We start from the raw sequence: 20,391 nt of genomic DNA, 5'->3' as shown, positions 1-20,391 counted from the left end.
TGAATAAATTAAGACATTAATGGTCAAATAATGTTTTAACAGTTTTTAGAGGGCTACATATTTAAAGACTGTCCCTACCAAAATTATCTGCAATAATTTTTTTTAGAAAATTTAAATCTTAAGTGACACATTTATGTGAAAAACATGTTTTTTTAAATAATTATTTCTTACCTAGTATTATTAAAGATTGTATAATTGTCATACTATATTTAATAGCAAATCACACTAAATCCATTTTTAATTAAAATGAAAAAAAAAATCTTTATTACAAAAAGAGCACCAAATTGCATATTTGAAAAATATCATGTGAACAAAAATATTGAAGATGAATTGAATATACCTGAAATTTGATAAGGTTTTTGTCTCCTCCAATTTATTAACTTTTTAAAGAAAGAAAAATACATACATTGTTTCTATCTATCAATTATTTTTCCAATGCATTAAATATAGCACTAAATTACTTTTAATTAATTATAAATTAAAATCTCCATGCAGTATGCTTAATTAAAACTTCTATAATTCTGTATCTGAATCTTTTCTCTTATTGCCAACTGAACTATTCCTTTTAAATAGCACTCAATACCGCAGGAGATAGTTGTCACTATATCGGTAAACACAGAAAGACTGACCAAGTTTTCGACCATTTAGCATTTTTGTTTCTGGTGCAGTTTTTATCCATGTTGTATGATAACATGCCAGTCCTCCAGTCTCTAGATAATTAAATCAATACTTACCTAATAACGACCTTAAGTGAGTACACTATAGCTAATGAAATTTTAATGGGTCAAGCTCATTTTAAGGACATTTGACAAAATTAAGACCTTCTAATCATGACAGTCTGACAGTTTGACTTCTGAGGGGGGGTGCAGATTAGAAGCTTGTTTGCCAATATTTTATCAAACTGTATACAAAAGCTATTTTGCTGTAGTTTATGTATTTATTGAGATTTAATCTGATAAGCCTAGGGTTAACTGATGGATTTTGGTTACTACATATTTTTGGCTTGATTGTGACAAAAGCTGAAACAACCTAGGTGGAAACCTCACTACTTTGAACAAAGTGTCGAAAAGAACAACCCAATTTAAGGGTGTTGAATATATTACTTAATAGTGGGCGTTATCTACGATATCAAACCCACAAACTCTTTAATGAGGGGCAGACATGATTTTCCTTAAACACCTCTCATCGCCTTTCTGGGGTACTATGTTCGGTTTGGCTCTCCCGAGGAGAGAAAAGAGAGGCTAGAAGATGTCAGATAAGCTTTATCTCCAAGAAAGTGTTTTTCGAACTAAGCAATATTTTATCTTCATATGTTAAGCAAAATGTAATTTGACTTTGTTCGTTGTAATGAACATTTAATGAGTTGACCTAAATTACTTTATGCTATTTCTATCATCGAAAGCATTCCAAATTTTTATTATGTAAAGAGATGCGATTTTATTTCACCATCCAGAAACTCAGGAATGATAGAAGATCGAGTATTCTATGAATGCAGATATAATTATTTCATACATAGATTGGAAAAATGACTTTCATAAGTTTAACCAGAATCGTAGACCAAATCCCTTTTTGTTTGTTTAATTGACTTATTTTTTAGGGCTTAGGGCCCATATTTCAAACTGTGTTACAAGCATCTTGTACTTACCTATTTCATTTCCCAATGTCTTTCAGGTTTGACCATTAAAAGAAGTGCATGCATATTTTTGAATCACAGTGTGCAGAGGTACTCATAAAATACAACCGCACATCAGAACTAAGTCAGGGCCCATCTTCTCAACGATTACATAACAAATTGTCATAAAATAAATAAATATGCTTTAGCATTGTGACTAATTATGATAATTAATTATCAAATCAAAATAAACTTTTACATGCAGATTGAAAAAAACTATTTTTACCAATTCAACTCCCTGTTATAGGGACTCCATCATGTTCAAGTTAGAGCTTTATTGTTAATAGATTTTAAAATATGACAGAAATTGCCCTTTTTGTTGAAGAGTGTATGGAATTATTTAAGGCTAAGATTTACAAATTAATTCAAATAACTATCTAACAGTTGTTGTGTTGATAAAAGTAAGTAAAAAAACTGAAATTCAATAAAGCTTAAAAAACAGTTACCAACATAAAATCTTGGAGGGGTCCCTTTAAGTGACAATGTTTATACGATGGACAACCCCTCAGTTGAAGTGACTTCAAGAACTGTGTTTGCAACTTTTTGTTAACATTAATATAAAGACATTTGTGCCAACACATGGCCATATGGTTACATTTTGTCCCTGTTTGCTTAGGGTTTGACTTGCAAGTGTACTGGCTTTGTAATTTTATGATTTGAATTCTTCTATCAGCTTCCACTACTTAAAATTTCCTTAGTTTGCTGGCAGTTTCTGGAATTTAACTTGAAAGTATTACTTCACCTAGCCATGGGGTGTTTGCGTAGGACTCGTTGACGTCTTTCATAAAATTGTGTTTCGCAAACATGATAAGATTTTCATGAATTTTGTTGTATCATGGAGAATTTGATTGCGTTGGAATAATGTTGTACGCAAATACAATCATGAAAGAGGTCAGGAGAGAGAAATGTAACAAACCGGTTCTAGGGATTTTGGAACAATACTTCCGTAAATCTCCTATGTATATTTATGAACCTTGCGCACTAAATAAAAAACACTTTTCCCATAATTAGCACATTTTCATGTTTAAAATACCGAATTGTTTTTTAGTTAAAATGTGTCAAAGAATATCAATTCACTTTATGGTCAACTTTCGTTCAGTTTTGTTGCATAGCAACACTGTGGCAAAGAAATATGTGAAAATTCATCTTGACCACCTGAAAAGTTCAAATAGGCAACAAATTTCTGCTTTCACAATATCAGGTCGGAACCTTTGCTGGTTTCATAACAGGGAAAATATCAATTTTAATAACTTGATTGATGTCAACTTTTATTTCACTGATAAATCTTCAAATACAAAAACTGTCATGAAAGGCATAAAATTCATGTTTATTTAAATAAAAGCAGACCAGGTACATTGGAACATTGGGCAAAAGCTGGACCATAATTTATAAAAAAAATGTTCAAAATATTTCACTGGAATTTTTACACAAGGGACACAGCTACCTGTAATTTAGGGTCAAGCTGCATACACAAAGTAAAAAAAAGGATAAAAAAAAATGTTAATGAGGAGTTTGGGTTATTTCAGTCCCAAGATAAAAAATCATTCTTACTTTCAGTTTTCTATATGAATATTAATTTCATGTGACATTTTACTGGTTAAATATAGTTGTATTTCCACTAAATATTGGTTTAGACTTATTCGTTTTTTCAACAATCGTGGAACAAGTTATTGCAAATTATATTAATCACTATCGTTTAGGGAGGGTGTGGTCTTGTGTTGTGGGGGAAACTGGAGTACCCGGAGAAAACCCACTTGTCTGGCATGGTGACCACAAACCAAACTCACATGCGCCCAGGCCAGGAATTGAACCCTGGTCGCATAGGTGAGAAGCAGGTGCACTGAACACTTTGCTAACCGGACAACCACTAAATATCAATGCCCAAAATGCTTGATATTGAACCATTCATTATTGTGTTTGTTCTTGCTAGTTGTCCTGGAGTAGGGGATACACCTCCCCTCCCCTCCCATCCTATTTAGTGACACTTAGTGACTAACATACTGAAGGTTCCCCAAATGTTGAGTCTAGCCACTTACATAAATTCTCCTGTCAAAAACAATCACAACAATATATATATACAATAAAAAAAAAATGAGACACTCTTCAATTTGATCATCCCAATGTCCTTATAGACATTCATCCCCTGATAGACTGATTGACAGGGCAGTCTTTAAGTTTCTATTTTTAACCAGGTTTTCACATAGTGAAACCTGGTTATTAGAATGACGAACGACGTTGTTCGGGCGGGCGGCCAGGCGGGGTCAAACTCACCTATGAAACTGAATAACTTTAGTAAGGGTTGACATATCTTGACCAAACTTGGTCTATAGAAAGAGTTTATGGGTACCTTTCATGGGATTGCGTTTGGGGTCCCTAAGGTCAAGGTCAATTTCACTGTTACTAAAAATAGAAAAATGGTTGAAACTGAATAACTTTAGTTAAGGATGACGTATCTTGACTAAACTTGGTCTATAGGAATAGTTTATGGAGACATTTCATGGGATTGCGTTTGGGGTCCCTAGGGTCAAGGTAAAGGTCACTGTTACTAAAAATAGAAAAATGGTTGAAACTGAATAACTTTAGTTAAGGATGACATATCTTGACTAAACTTGGTCTATAGGAAGATTTTATGGGTACCTTTCACGGGATTGCGTTTGAGGTCCCTAGTTACTTAAAATAGAATAACGGTTGAAACTGAATAACTTTAGTTAGGGTTGACATATCTCGACCAAACTTGGTCTAAAGGAAGAGTTTATGGATCCCTTTCGTGGGATTGCGTTTGGGGTTCCTAGGGTCAAGGTCACTGTTACTAAAAATAGAAAAACAGTTGAAACTGAATAACTTAAGTTAGGGATGACATATCTTGACCAAACTTGGTCTATAGGAAGAGTTTATGGAGATCTTTCATGGGATTGCGTTTGGGGTCCCTAGGGTCAAGTTTAAGGTCACTGTTACTAAAAATAGAAAAATGGTTGAAACTGAATAACTTAAGTTAGGGTTGACATATCTTGACCAAACTTGGTCAATAGGAAGAGTTTATTGATACCTTTAATGGGATTGCGTTTGGGGTCCCTAGGGTCAAGGTCAAGGTCACTGTTACTAAAAATAGAAAAACGGTTGAAACTGAATAACTTTAGTTAAGGATGACATATCTTGACTAAACTTGGTCTATAGGAAGAGTTTATGGAGACCTTTCATGGGATTGCGTTTGGGGTCCTTAGGTTCAAAGTCACTGTTACTAAAAATAGAAAAATGGTTGAAACTGAACATCTTTAGTTAGGGTTGACATATCCTGACCCAACTTGGTATAAAGGAAGAGTTTATGGGATTGCGTTTGGGGTCCCTAGGGTCAAGGTCACTGTTACTAAAAATAGGAAAACAGGCACAGGCTGAAGTTCTTCTGTCAATCATTAAAAACCTGGTTTCGTAGCATTGTAGCGTTTCTTGTTTCGAACTTGAACCCATGCTCAATTTGGCTCTTAACCTCTAAAAATGCAGTACATTTCTCTGTAAACAATGTTTCACTCACAATTTTGTTGACAGTGCAGTGCACCTCCAGACATCATTGATATAAACCACTACCCTCTTCAGTGTTGTTACATTGAAGTTTCTCAATACTAATAACAAAACAATGATTTAATGATCTGTATTTTATGAGCAGGAATTTCTCAAAGCCATGCATTTATTAAAACATATGTATACAGTATTTGTACATGACCATTTGTTTGTTTTCAGGCAAACAGTACCAATGCAGTCACTGTAACAGCACATTTGGAGCAGAACGGTTGCTGAGGGATCATATGCGCTACCATGGTAATCCAACAAACCTTTGTTCAAATGATACTGATAGTCTTTCAAGACTTGTTACACAATTTCACAATGACCTTGTTTGCACGTGTTACAAGTATCATTACTCTAGAAAAGTTATACGTTGAGTTCTACCACTTGGTCATCTGAGAATAAAGGACTGATATCTGCTTAGAGGATTCTTAAATGATTCGCAAAAACAAAGACAAATATTTGCTTACCTGCCAAGAAAGAAACCAGTGCTGGTACTCTTTAGAATGTGGACCAGTGGTTACCTACCAAGAAAGAAACCAGTGCTGGTACCCTTTAGAATGTGCACCAGTGGTTACCTACCAAAAAAGAAACCAGTGCTGGTACCCTTTAGAATGTGCACCAGTGGTTACCTACCAAGAAAGAAACCAGTGCTGGTACCCTTTAGAATGTGCACCAGTGGGGCCCTTGATAGAGAGGCCAGAATCACTTTTAAAATATTTTATATAATACTCCTTAGTAGAAGTAATTTTGCTGGTGGTAGATATAATCAAACTATGTCATTACAGTTTTAGCTCATCTATTTTTTTTGAAGAAAAATAGTTAAGGTATTGTGATAGCCTTGATGCAGTTGTCATCTTTGGTGTTTTCATTTGATGTCGGTGGTGATTGCAGTTGTTGTCGTTGGAGTAGTTTAAAATCTTTAAAGTTGGCTGTTACTGAAAATCTAGCTGTTCAACATATTCAAATGACAATATGCTTATGCATAGTGGGGCCCATAACTCTGGCTACAATAAATATTGAATTATACTCCTTTTTTGACTTGAAAACACTGCAAGAGTTAGCTTTCTCTTTTGGGTGCTCTTGTTGTCGTCTCTTGTTGCTTTCTCTTAGTTAAATAGATTAGTAGTCAAAATTTCAAATATAATCAGATATTAGTGTAATTTTAAAAAAATCCCCATCAACTTAAAAATATACTACCGGTTTATATATTTTTTTTAAATATGTGAAACCTTGAAAATTATGAAAACCATTATAAAATTTGGCTATCTGTTTGTGCAGTGAACCAGTACAAGTGTCCGTTCTGCGACATGACATGTCCGTCCCCATCCAACATGCAACTCCACATCAAGTATCGTCACTCATCAGAGAAACCGTACAAGTGCCTGGCCTGCGAGTATAGGTGAGAATGGTGTGCACGGGATAAAAAAATACTTGTTTCTTCACATAAAACTGTTTATACCGACACATATAAAGCTTGTCTGTTTTGCAATGGTAAAAAAGATGTGGTTTCAAGCAAGGTAAAGAAATATTCAAGTTATTCAATGGAAACTTGGTTGCCAGAACAATGCGCACATTGACAGTGAGGTCCATAGTTATGGCTTTAATAATTGTTGAGAAATGCACCCTTTTCGATGGTAAAAAAAATACAAGCATGTTTGCTCTGTGGCTCTCCTGTTTTCTTTTTCAACAGCATTGTTTTGATTTCAAGGTTAAACATCATTATTTAAAGGCTTTTGAAACCGAAAGATAACAAAGGGAAGGAATTACATCATTTTGTACACACTGTGAACCTTACAATTTTAAAAATGAAGAATTTATGACTGCCAATGCTTGTTAGACCTTTGAGAATAACAGTTTCAGCATAAAGGAAAATAATCTGAACATATAAATTTCATAGTGGTCTGATTTAAGCATAAATAAGAGTTTTGCTCTTGATGGGTTTATTGTAAGAAGATTTGAAAGTTACAGGTCATAATGTGATTATTCACTCGTTTATAAAAATGTTTTCTTATAAATATAATTTTGCTCACAATAATTATATATTTTTCTCAGAGCCAAGTCACCAGCGGATTTAAAGTCTCATCAGGAGACCCACTCATCAGGGGAGGAGTTTCGCTGTGAAATGCCGGAGTGCAACTATGTTACGAAGAACTTCCGAACCTTCCAGATGCACTTCCGACGAGAACATGAGGTGATAAACAGTTTTGTCTTAAGTATGCTATATGATCTTTCAGTCTTGGCTGCCTGTATGATTTTTCAGTCTGTGTTGTATTATCTTCCAATCTGAGCTGTATGTTCTTTCAATCTGGACTGTATGTTCTTTCAATCTGGGCATATGTTCTTTCAATCTGGGCATATGTTCTTCCAATCTGGGCTGTATGTTCTTCCAATCTGGGCATATGTTCTTCCAATCTGGGCTGTATGTTCTTCCAATCTGGGCTGTATGTTCTTCCAATCTGGGCTGTATGTTCTTTCAATCTGGGCATATGTTCTTTCAATCTGGGCATATGTTCTTCCAATCTGAGCTGTATGTTCTTTCAATCTGGACTGTATGTTCTTTCAATCTGGGCATATGTTCTTTCAATCTGAGCTGTATGTTCTTTCAATCTGGGCTGTATGTTCTTTCAATCTGGACTGTATGTTCTTTCAATCTGGGCATATGTTCTTTCAATCTGCACTGTATGTTCTTCCAATCTGGGCATATGTTCTTTCAATCTGGACTGTATGTTCTTCCAATCTGGGCATATGTTTTTCAATCTGCACTGTATGTTCTTCCAATCTGGGCATATGTTTTTCAATCTGCACTGTATGTTCTTCCAATCTGGGCATAATTATGTTCTTTCAATCTGGGCTGTATGTTCTTCCAATCTGGGCATATGTTTTTCAATCTGGACTGTATGTTCTTCCAATCTGGGCATATGTTCTTTCAATCTGGGCTGTATGTTCTTTCAATCTGGGCATATGTTATTTCAATCTGGACTTTACTATTTCTCAGTCTGGGCTGTACTATTTCTCGATCTGTAATTATGTGCTTTTTTTATGACGCTAATTTTTGTTGTCGTCGAATAACTACTACCCGAAGGCGGCACAGCGAAGATTGCTAGAGGGGGTCGTCCCTGTGAATAAGATGACAAGTACCCAAATAAGACTTCCCATGTATATTGTCCAAGGTTAAATGACCAATTATAATAAACAAAATATGAAAGTAAATCAGCATAATTACGTAAATACATGAATATGTGATTATTAAGAATATTAACAATATTTGGGGAATATTGATAATAACAACGCTTAGCAATGTGAAAGGTACCAATAAATATGAATATATTAAATAGAGAAACAACTTGTATGACTAATTTAAGGTACAAGTGAATTATAAAGTCAACAGTATGTATTTGCAACATAATTGTAACAACAATATACATAACTTATTTTAGCCTATTTAAAGAACTTAATTTAATTCCATGTTTTTAAGTCAAAAATGAAATAACAATCTAATAACAGAGTAAAACCACATACCTGTGAATAAGATGACAAGTACCCAAATCAGACTTCCGATGTTTATTGTCCAAGGTTAAATGACAACCTGGACTGAGAAGTCATGGGTTTAAATACTAAATTTGAGGCTAAGTTGCCAACAACTGGCACCGTCATCTTAAGAGTTTTACTTGGCTTAGAATTAAGAGTTTCCTTTGAGATAATCTTTGTTTCTGTGATCTAATATATGGTTACCACAACTTGTCTGGCTTGCATAGGTGTTTAAGCCTTATTCTTATGATTAGCAAAACCATAGAACAATAAAGTGACAAATATAGTGACAACAGTCAAAAGTAAGAATTTAGTGTTGGCTTAAGAAATTACTGAAGTTATGCAAGTTGCAAATATGATGAAAAAAATACAAAATATAATATATAATGTTTATAATATCAAGTTATGATATTGTAAGTTATCTGAGTCAATTCTATATCAATAGACAATCATTTCTATACTAAATATGATAGGTCTATTTTAAAATTAAATGTTTATTTTTTATTGTACATAAAACATTATTATTCAATATTTTGCAACAAAATATAATGCAAAAAGAATTATCATAATACTTTCAATCTGGACTGTTTGTTTTTTCAATCTGGACTGTACTATTTCTCAATCTGGACTGTATGTTCTTTCAATCTGGGCATATGTTTTTTTAATCTGGGCATATGTTCTTTCAATCTGACAGTAAGTTCTTTCAGTCCGGGCGATATGGTCTTTTCGTCTGGGCCCTATTTTCTTACAATCTAGACTGTATGTTCTTTCAATCTGATAAACAATCCATCTTTGAATTTTGAACGGATTACAGAAATATTAAGCAGGAAGGCTTAGATATAAGGACAAAGGTAGCTGGGATCAAATGAAGCCAAATGTAAACCTACAAGATTATTACAAACTGTTATAACATTCGGAACTCCTCGGCCATTTTATCGAAAACAACCTCGGATGTATGCCGGTACATCATTTGAAGTAGTTCCTAAATTTTTGAATTATATCATTAATTAAATGTATTGTTAGCTCCACTGGCCGAAGGCCATGGAGCTTATGTCGTCACAGATTGTCCGTCGTGAGTGCGTGCGTGCGTGCGTGCGTAAACTTTTACTTTAAACGACATCTCCTCTGAAACTGATAAGCGGATTTTGACAAAACTTCACAGGAATGTTCCTTTGGTGGTCCTTTACCAAAATTGCTCAAATGGTTCCGGTCCATTGCACAATATGGCCGCCAGAGCTAAAAATAGCAAAATCTTTAAACGACATCTCCTCTGAAACGGTTCGGCAGATTTTGATGAAACTTGACAGTAATGTTCCTTGGGTGGTCCTTTATTAAAATTGCTCAAATGGTTCTGGTCCATTGCACAATATGGCCGCCACAGCTAAAAATAGCAAAATCTATAAACGACATCTCCTCTGAAACGGATAGGCAGATTTTGATGAAACTTGACAGAATTGTTCCTTGGGTGGTTCTTAACCAAAATTGCTCAAATGGTTCCGGTCCGCTGCACAACATGGCTGCCAGGGCAAAAAAATAGAAAAACCTTTAAAGAACATCTTCTCAGAAACCGATGATCAGATTTGGATGAAACTTAACAGAAATGTTCCTTGGATGGTCCTTTATCAAATTTGCTTCAATGGTTTCGGTCCACTGCACAAGATGGCCCCCAGAGGTAAAAATAGAAAAACCTTTAAACGACTTCTCCTCAGAAACCGATGATCGTATTGCAATGAAACTTGACAGAAATGTTACTTGGGTAGTCCTTAACCAAAATAGCCCAAACAGTTCTGGTCCACTGCACAACATGGCAGCCAGAGCTAAGAATAGAAAAAAACGTTAAACTACATCTTCTCAAAATTTGTTAAATGGTTCCAGTCCACTGCACACCATGGCTGCCAGAGCTAAAAAATAAAAAAAACTTTATACGACTTGTCGTCGAAACCGATGACCTTTTTTCGATAAAACTTGACAGAAATGTTTGTTTGGTGCTCCTTTACTCAAATTGCCCAAATCATTTCGGTCCACTGCACAACATGGCAGCCAGAGCTATTAAAGTAAAAAAATTTTTTAGATAACTTCTCCTCAAAAATTGATGATTGTATTTCTATGAAACTTGACGAAAATGTTCGTTAGGTGGTCTTTGCTTGAACCTTTTGGCCAGTGGAGCACAGGCACTGATGTGCCTCTTGTTTTAGAGTTGTATTTATTGATCTAAGTTTAAATTGATTGCCAGTGAAGTGAATTATTGTAAACAAAATTAAGATTCCCACGAGTAAAGTCATAGAAGCATAGAATTATCACTTATCAATTCATTTTGCTAATCCTCTTGACTTACAAGTGCAAATGTTTTTCTTCTTTTGAGGTAATGTTTGTGTAAAATGGTATTCAAAGGGATGATATAATAGGGAAGACAAACCCATGAAAGTTGAGAACATCTTGGTCAGGGTGATCGTGACTTCAGAGGCAGGGTTGTCAGATATCAATTAATTTCATCCAACTTTCACTAGAAAATCTAGGTGCGAATAACTTATTATGTTACTGAAACAGGACATTATAATTATTATTCTTCTGAAATAAAAACCAGAAACAGTATTTAGATCACATTTGTGCCCTCTTCTGCATCATCATTGGCATTGGGAAAAAACATTAATCTCGCCCATAACACAAAATCCTTTTAAGATATATGCGAAAACATGTTGCCAGAGATAGTACAAACTGTTTAGCAAGGCCTGAAAGGCAGATATTTTAAAGAACCTGCTGATTTCATGCTCATATGGAAAAAAACATACTCTACTGTATACAATGACAGTTGCGATAAAAGTCACCCATCATTCATGCCTATTGATGTATTGAAGCCATGTGCTCAGTAGACCATTATATTGATTTACACACCATGGTGTGTATACAGCTATGATGCAGCAGAAACTTCATTATCGCTATTTCATATTTTTACTCAAAATTCAGCGGTTTTAAAAAATAAATAAATTGGGCAAAATGGTTCTTTTGAGCGAGCAGGGTTCCCAAAAAGAAAACTATGATGCAAATGGAACGATGTGCTGGGTGATGTTACAACCATATCAGGTCAAGGTCACACTTAGAGGTCAAAGGTCATATGACTATGTTTAAAGTCTGCTCCATATCTATTGAACCTCTTGAAGGATTTTGAAATTACTTGCCATAATGGTTTACCATATTGAGACAATGTGCAGAGGGCATGTTTGAACCAGCTTAGTTCAAGGTCATTTTTTATTACAATAACAACCGTCTAGTTTAATATCTATTCATTTCCTTCTCAAACATGTATGAAACACATGTGTAACCAATTTAAGTGTTGAAAACAACCATAATTGAACCATAAATTCTGACGCTTGCAGTGCTGTTGTTTTAAACACTTGCATAACCACTTGCAGTGCTGTTGTTTTTAGCGTTGGCATAAATGCTTGCAGTGCTGTTGTTTAGAGCGTTTGCAACAAGGCTTGTAGTGCTGTTGTTTTGAGCAATTGCATAAACTCTTGCATTGCTGTTGTTTTGAGCAATGGCATAAACTCTTGCATTGCTGTTGTTTTGAGTGTTGGCATAAAAGCTTGCAGTGCTGTTGTTTTGAACATTGGCATAAAAACTTGCAGTGCTGTTGTTTTTAGCGTTGGCATAAAAGCTTGCATTGCTGTTGTTTTGAGCATTGGCATAAACATTTGCATTGCTGTTGTTTTGAGTGTTGGCAATAAAGCTTGCAGTGATGTTGTTTTGAGTGTTGGCATAAAAGCTTGCAGTGCTGTTGTTTTGAGCATTGGCATAAATGCTTTCATTGCTGTTGATTCGAGCGTTGGCATAAAGTCTTGCAGTGATTTTGTTTTGAGCATTGGCATAAAAGCTTGCAGTGCTGTTGTTTAGAGTGTTTGCAACAAGACTTGCAGTGCTGTTGTTTCGAGCGTTGGCATAAATGCTTGCAGTGCTGTTGTTTCGAGCGTTGGCATAAATGCTTGCAGTGCTGTTGTTTAGAGCGTTTGCAACAAGGCTTGTAGTGCTGTTGTTTTGAGCGTTGGCATAAATGCTTGCAGTGATGTTGTTTTGAGCATTGGCATAAACTCTTGCATTGCTGTTGTTTTGAGTGTTGGCATAAATGCTTGCAGTGCTGTTGTTTAGAGCGTTTGCAACAAGGCTTGCAGTGCTGTTGTTTTGAGCATTGGCATAAATGCTTGCAGTGCTGTTGTTTTGAGCATTGGCATAAATGCTTGCAGTGCTGTTGTTTAGAGCGTTTGCAACAAGGCTTGCATTGCTGTTGTTTTGAGTGTTGGCATAAAAGCTTGCAGTGATGTTGTTTTGAGCATTGGCATAAAAGCTTGCAGTGCTGTTGTTTTGAGCGTTGGCATAAAAGCTTGCATTGCTGTTGTTTTGAGCATTGGCATAAATGCTTGCAGTGCTGTTGTTTAGAGCGTTTGCAACAAGGCTTGCAGTGCTGTTGTTTTGAGCATTGGCATAAATGCTTGCAGTGCTGTTGTTTTGAGCATTGGCATAAATGCTTGCAGTGCTGTTGTTTTGAGCGTTTGCAACAAGGCTTGCATTGCTGTTGTTTTGAGCGTTGGCATAAAAGCTTGCAGTGATGTTGTTTTGAGCGTTGGCATAAACACTTGTAGTGCTGTTGTTTAGAGCGTTGGCATAAACACTTGTAGTGCTGTTGTTTAGAGCGTTGGCATAAACACTTGTAGTGCTGTTGTTTTGAGCGTTGGCATAAACACTTATAGTGCTGTTGTTTTGAGCGTTGGCATAAATGCTTGTAGTGCTGTTGTTTAGAGCGTTGGCATAAACACTTGTAGTGCTGTTGTTTTTAGCATATATGACAATACACTTTCTGCTCATAGACAGCCCTAGAAATGACCATAGCAACAATTGGGATTTCCCACTATGTATGTAAAAATTTATAAAAAAACATGCAATCATTTCGGTTCTTAATGATTTTATTACTCCGCCCCAGCACCTGTGCATATGTTGTCATATAAATACAATATGCTACACATACTAAAATCAATAGCAGATTGAGAAGGGGGGCTGCACCCGGCACAGGCCCCTCTAAGATCGTCCAAGTTTTACTTTTTATTTCAATATAGAATGTAAAAAGGAATAATACACGCTCAAAATTCACCATTTCTGACTGCAAATTTTCTTCAGGGAACATCAAACCCCAATGCAAACCGTTCATGCCTTAGACTTTCAGATTTGAGGGAGGGGCGTGTGTCAAAATGTCACGCCCCTAAGTCACACCTTCTCTTATGTCCATTCCTGAATCCAGCCTGAAAATATATTTGGGCTAAGGGATGGACAGTTGTTGGAAAGGTTGTCTGCGTCTGGAAAATTTCAGTTATGATATATTTTCAATTGAAATGGTTATCCCATGATTGTTGGGTTTATGATGCATTATCCAATAGATATCAGAGAATGAAATGTCCATGTGGAGTAAAGCACTTGTAGGTTAGAAAAATTTGTGAGCTATATTGCAATATAATCATCATAATATTCTCTTTTTCTTCCCACAGTCTGACAAGCCGGTTTATGAATGCCACGTATGTGCTTCATCCTTCTCAAGAGGAGCACTCCTGTCCAAGCATCTTAAAAGCAAGCACAACTTTAACTGGCCTTCCGGACATTCTAGATTCAGGTAAATAATCAGTTACCTGGCCTTCCGGACATTCTAGATTCAGGTAAATAATCAGTTACCTGGCCTTCCGGACATTCTAGATTCAGGTATACACATCAGTTAACTGGCCTTCTGAACATTCTAGATTCAGGTAAACACATCAGTAAACTGGCTTTCTGGACATTCTAGATTCAGGTTAACACACCAGTTAACTGGCCTTCCAGGCATTCTAGATTCAGGTAAACACATCAGTTAACTGGCCTTCACAACATTCTAGATTCAGGTAAACACATCAGTTAACTGGCCTTCCAGGCATTCTAGATTCAGGTATACACACCTGTTAGTTTTATTTTAAAGAAATGCTATATAGTCACTCTGCATTAGAGCTGTTTAATGTCTTGTTGTATCAATTTCTATAAAAAAAAAAACATGGCCTTTTTATTTTTAGCTCGACTATTTGAAGAATAAGGAGAGCTATACCACTCACCCTTGGGTTTGCGTCGGCGTCACACCTTGGTTAAGGTTTTTCATGGAAGCACCTTTAAGTCATTATCTCAGTAAATACATCATTAATTGCATTGAAACTTTGGATATGTATTCCCAACTATCTAACCTACTAAATTAATGAAGTTAGATAACACTTATTTGAATATAACGCAAATAATAGGCCTTTATTATTTGACTTAAAATTCTGGTTAAGGTTTTGCATGTAAGCACACATAGGTTAATATCTAAGCAACTACTTGATGCATTGCATTGAGACTTTATACAATGGTATTGAAACACCCAACCTACTTTCGAATAACCAAGTTAGATAACTGTATTTTGCAAATAATGGCCCTGTATTATTAGACTTAGACTTATTAGACTAAATTCTGGATAAAAATTTGCATGTAACCACATTAACCACATATGTTAATATCTCATCAAAAACATCATGTATTGCATTGAAATCTAATGTAACAGTGATCTATGCAATGTTTTGCCAAAACTTTTCAATCCTTACACTGAAAAGCGGTGGAATAGTCGAGCGTTGTGTTTTTTGCTCACCTGAGCACAAAGTGCCCAGCTGGAGCTATTGTGATAAGGTGATTGTCTGTCATGTATCAAATTCCTTCACCCCAGTGTGGCTAATTTTCACTGTATGTCTATATGGAAAAATCATAAAAACTTCTCTTCAAAAACCACAGAAATGTTCCTTATGTGACCCTTTTATTAAAATTATTAATTATGTTTTTGTTTTGTTTTAACTTTTAAAAAAATGTATTTTTTTAATAAAATAATATATATCTATATATATAGTTATTTATTTATTGTTTTTTTTTTTTATTGTTTTTGTATTTTATAATTTAAGAATATGGGACATATTATAGTTTCACCTACGGTGTAACGGTCTGAAGCTTACAGCATGTTTTCTGATCACTAACATAAGTATCGTTTGCCCAATCGGGTGCACCATACAATGCCATGTGTTTCAAAGAGTCAAGACTGTTCATTCCTTTATAATATAACTTCGCCATTTTCTGTTCCTATAAGATGCGATGCAAGTTGACTAAAGTTACTAGAAAGAAATATTTAGTACAGCTTATCAATCATACCATCTTGCAAGATATCAATATGCCAATATGTATCCTTTGGTTTTGAAATAACATTTTGTTACTTTGTAAAATAACAGCATATAAATACAGTATCAGTAGCAACTTCGATTACAAACCAACATTGAAAATCGCTGACTTTAAATTCACAGGCATGGCCATTGGATTTTACTCAATAATCACTGTATCACTGAACATAGATAATTCAGTATTTCGCTATGTGTTAAATGTGCATTCTTATCAGTTCAGGAAATATTGCAAATTGTAAACCCTATATAGAAATTTAACATTTACCTTTTTCAGGTACAAATGCCATGCTGATGGAAAATGGCGTCTGCAGACAATTCGGTACGAGAGCGTGGATCTTCAAACGCAGGAGAGTACAGACCATCTAGCTACACCTGAACACATGGATGATGATATGAAAGAAGATGACTCAATGGAGGTGTCTGCTGATTCCAACATTGCGACTGAACATGAAACGGTCGAAGGGGAAGGATCTGGTAAACAGATGGAATTGGAGCACACCATTTATCATATGCCAAAGCTTGTAGATTCAAACTCAAGTTTAAATGTAAGTGCTAGTCAGAATAACATCTGTGTAATAACAGTGAGGAAAAAGTGTAAAAGTGAAGCAGATTTGGTTGAAGAGGATCAGGAAGGTTTTGTTGGGGGACAGGGAGGAAATGATGACAACGATGACAATGATGATGACCTCCAAAGTCAGTCCGAAGCTGACTTCTGTGAAGATGATAGTATGATAGAAGATACAGACTTTGATAACATTTATGATGATGAAGAGGATGAAAATACTGACAGAACAGACAGAGAAAATGTTTCTGTGTCAGGACAATTTCGAAGTAAGATCGTTAAGAACATTGCAGGAAGAAGCTCACAAAGATCTGGGTTAAGAAACTTAAAGAAAAAACAGCTGGGAAAATTCCAACACTTCAACAGTGGAACAAAAAGTCAAGCAGAAGAAATTGAAGAAGAACCAATAGAAATTCATATAGAAAAAAACAGTGCAGGGGAGTATGTAATGAAAACAGGGCGCAGTTATACACCAATCCCTGAGACTGTAACAAACGCCTTAGGAACTGAGGAGACCATGCTGTACAATCTACAGATGCTTGGTGAAGTGGCAATGCAAAAACAGAAGAAAAGCCAGGAGCAATGACATCTAGGAGTGCGCTCACATCAACCAATAATATGTAAGGGCTGTGTTGAGCACCAAACAATAATATGTAGGGGTTTTGTTTACATCAAGCAATGACATGGATGGGTTGTGTTTACATCAAGCAATGACATGGATGGGTTGTGTTTACATCAAGCAATAATATGCAAGGGCTGCGTTTTACATCAAGCAATAAGATATAGGGGTTGTGTTCATATCAAGCAATAGCATGTAAGGATTGTGTTCACATCGAGCCATAACATATAATGCCAATAAAATGTTAATGCCTATGTGAAACAATAACATGTTTACTGCTTCAATATACACAAAATGTCTTTAGTTTAACTGAAATATGTAGTTTGATTATGCTGGTAAATCTCAAGGAGACATTTAGATGTGCTGGCCATCTGTCAGTATGTATATATGATTATGTCATAGTTTGTCAACGTAAAATGTCTGATACTGCTGAACAGGTTTTGATGAAACTACCTTAGAAGGATAAGTACCAAGCTTGTTTATGCATTAACAATAACATGTTCAGCTCAGGTTATTTTAACAGGCATCCCTTTGATTTTTAGCCAAATTTTTCATAGAAAAATAACGGGTTATAGAATGGCAAAATCCAGGCGGGCGGGCAGGCGGGCGCTAACAATTCTGCGTTAAACTTTTAATTTTATGTAATAAGTTTTTATCCAATGGTTATCAAACTTGGTCAGACTATTTGTTGGCATGTTATCTTGAATATATATGAATATGGGTCATCTCGGGTCAAAAACTAGGTCACAAGGTCAAATCTTTAAAAAGATATTTAACAGTAATGAATTCATACATTTTTATCAAATCTTGATGAAACATGGTCAGAATGCTTGTCTGCATTATATCTTGCATATTTTTAGTATGGGTCAACCCGGGTCAAAATCTAGGTCATTAGGTCAAATCTTAGGAAAAATATTTCCACGTCATAAATTCAACATTTTTTTATAAAACTTTGTCAGAATATTTTTCTGCATAATATCTTGCTTATATTTTATATCGGTCATCCAGGGTCAAATTCTAGGTCACTAGGTCAAATCTTAGGAAAGTCTTTCCACGTCATAAATTGAACTATTTTTGCCAAATCTTTGTGAAACTTGGTCAGAAAATTTTTCTGCATAATATCTTGAAAGTTCTTTAATATGGGTCATCCCCGGTCAAAATAAAGGTCATAAGGGCAAATCTTAGGAGAAAGAATTCCACTGTCATAAAAATTCATTTATTTTGTTAAATCTTTATGAAACTTGGTCAGAATATTTGTCTACATGTTGTCTTTAACATTTGTGAATATGGGTCACCTCAGATCAAAAACTAGGTCACTAGGTCAAATCTTAGGAAATATTTTCCGATGTCAAAAAAAATAATGAAATCTTAGATATTAAAGTGTGTCATCTAGGGTCAAAAACTAGGTCTCTGGGACAGATCTTATTGGAAAAGCCGAGGTATTTATAAAATGTTCATTTTTCCTCACACAAATGGAATAGTTTCTGTTGATCAGGTTATTTGTATGAACGATATCTCCGATAAGTATAAATATGGGTCTTATTGGTTAAAAACACTAGGTCACTAGCTCAAATCCTAGGTTTGCAAAATTGCATTGTCAAATAAAAAATCCGGCTTTAATGCGGCAACGCCGCATTGGCATCTTGTTTAAATATAGCATCCAAAGGGAGATTCACTGTAGGATTTATCCAAAACATGGTCACATTTATTTTCTACCTTGGCACAATGACTCAACATTATGAGTATATGTGCTTTAATTAAAAGGTTTTCTAAGCGAATTCAAGATAGCTGTTGGTTGTATTGGATTTTTTCAGTTGGAAATTTCTTGCACGGTTACCGGTCACGCAGTGTGCCCGAGGGTCAGATTTTTTTATCTGGACCGGAAAAACATGATTGATATTTTTTCTTGCATACCTAAAATTATGAATTTGTGGAAAAGTTGACGTAGAAAACGCACTATTGTACATTTCACTAAAAAGCGCGTGCGACGTTGTTTACTGACATCATAAAGCGCAGTAATTTTAAATATCTATGGACATCAAATAGTTCCTCTAAAAATCGCACTTTTACGATTATTTATTTTCAATTTTTATTAAAAGTATTGCATACTTATATTTTTGATTGCGCTTTATTGAAATTGCATAATATACTTTTCATAAGCCATACAATAAAAGAAATAAAAAGTGGCGCGTTGTTGCGCTTGACTCATCTTACATGGGGTTGTAGGACGAGTTTTTCCAGCACTGGTCACACGAGTGAAAACACACGTCCAGTATGCAAGAATTGTCTGTCTTTTAGGTCGTTTGGGGTCTTAAACTAGAATTCTTAGTCAAATTTTAGAAATTTTATCCGATCTCCAAACTGATCAGAATGATTGCCTTCATAACATTTTTCAGTTTTGACAATTATCAGCTGTTGGAACTACTGACACATGCTATCCTATGTAAATAAACGTGTACATTTATTGTAGTAGCCTCTTGGCTAATGTGGCCGCCAAATTGTCCACAATATATGAACTGCTTCATCCTAGTTCATACCTTCAGTGTGTGTTGTGTTTCATGTGAAATAAATGTGTTGGTCTCACATAATATGGAACTAAATATTGACAGTGTTGTTTTTTTTATGCTTCAAAAGAAAAAAGGAAAGTCATTACTTTGTGCTACTTTATTATCCCCCGCCTATGAAATAGGGAGGGGGATATTGAAATGGCGTTATATGTCTGTCCTTCCGTCCGTCTTTCCTTCCGTCCGTCCGTCACCTGCGTTTTCTCAGTAACTAGCCGGTATAATTTCATGAAACTTAAAATAAATATGAACCACTATACTGGAATGATGCCCGTCCTAAAAAAAAATTAAATTGGTCAATTGTCCTTGGAGTTATTGCCCTTGATTTTTTGAAAAATGCACATTCACAGCCATTTCTCAGTCACTAGCTGGCAGAATTTCATGAAACTTAAAATAAATATGAATTACTATACTGGGATGATGCCTGTTCATTTTTTTTTTTTGGATTGGTCAATTGTACTTGGAGTTATTGCCCTTGATTTTTTGAAAAACTCATTTACAGCCATTTCTCAGTAACTAGTTGGTAGAAATTCTTGAAACTTGAAATAAATATGAACCAACGTACTGCGATGATGCCTGTTTATTTATATTTTGGATTGTGTAATTTCTATTTGAATTATTTGCCCTTG

General features: G+C 35.3%; 1 protein-coding gene across 1 annotated transcript in view; it reads left to right on the top strand.

Moving 5' to 3' along the window:
• LOC128235081 (histone H4 transcription factor-like) overlaps nt 1–19,800 on the top strand; it is a 44,452-nt gene extending 24,652 nt beyond the window's left edge. Inside the window, exons 6-10 of the mRNA XM_052949796.1 lie at nt 5,408–5,485; nt 6,512–6,632; nt 7,286–7,424; nt 14,293–14,414; nt 16,292–19,800. Of these exons, the coding sequence (XP_052805756.1) occupies nt 5,408–5,485; nt 6,512–6,632; nt 7,286–7,424; nt 14,293–14,414; nt 16,292–17,165 (1,334 nt within the window). The 3' untranslated portion in view covers nt 17,166–19,800. The remainder of the gene's footprint in view (nt 1–5,407; nt 5,486–6,511; nt 6,633–7,285; nt 7,425–14,292; nt 14,415–16,291) is intronic.
• The last annotated feature ends 591 nt before the right edge of the window (nt 19,801–20,391 follow it).

Source organism: Mya arenaria, chromosome 5, assembly GCF_026914265.1.
Source record: "Mya arenaria isolate MELC-2E11 chromosome 5, ASM2691426v1".
NCBI lineage: Eukaryota > Metazoa > Mollusca > Bivalvia > Myida > Myidae > Mya > Mya arenaria.
The sequence above is the reverse complement of the archived record's forward strand: the minus strand, read 5'-3'. Positions and strand labels throughout refer to the sequence as shown.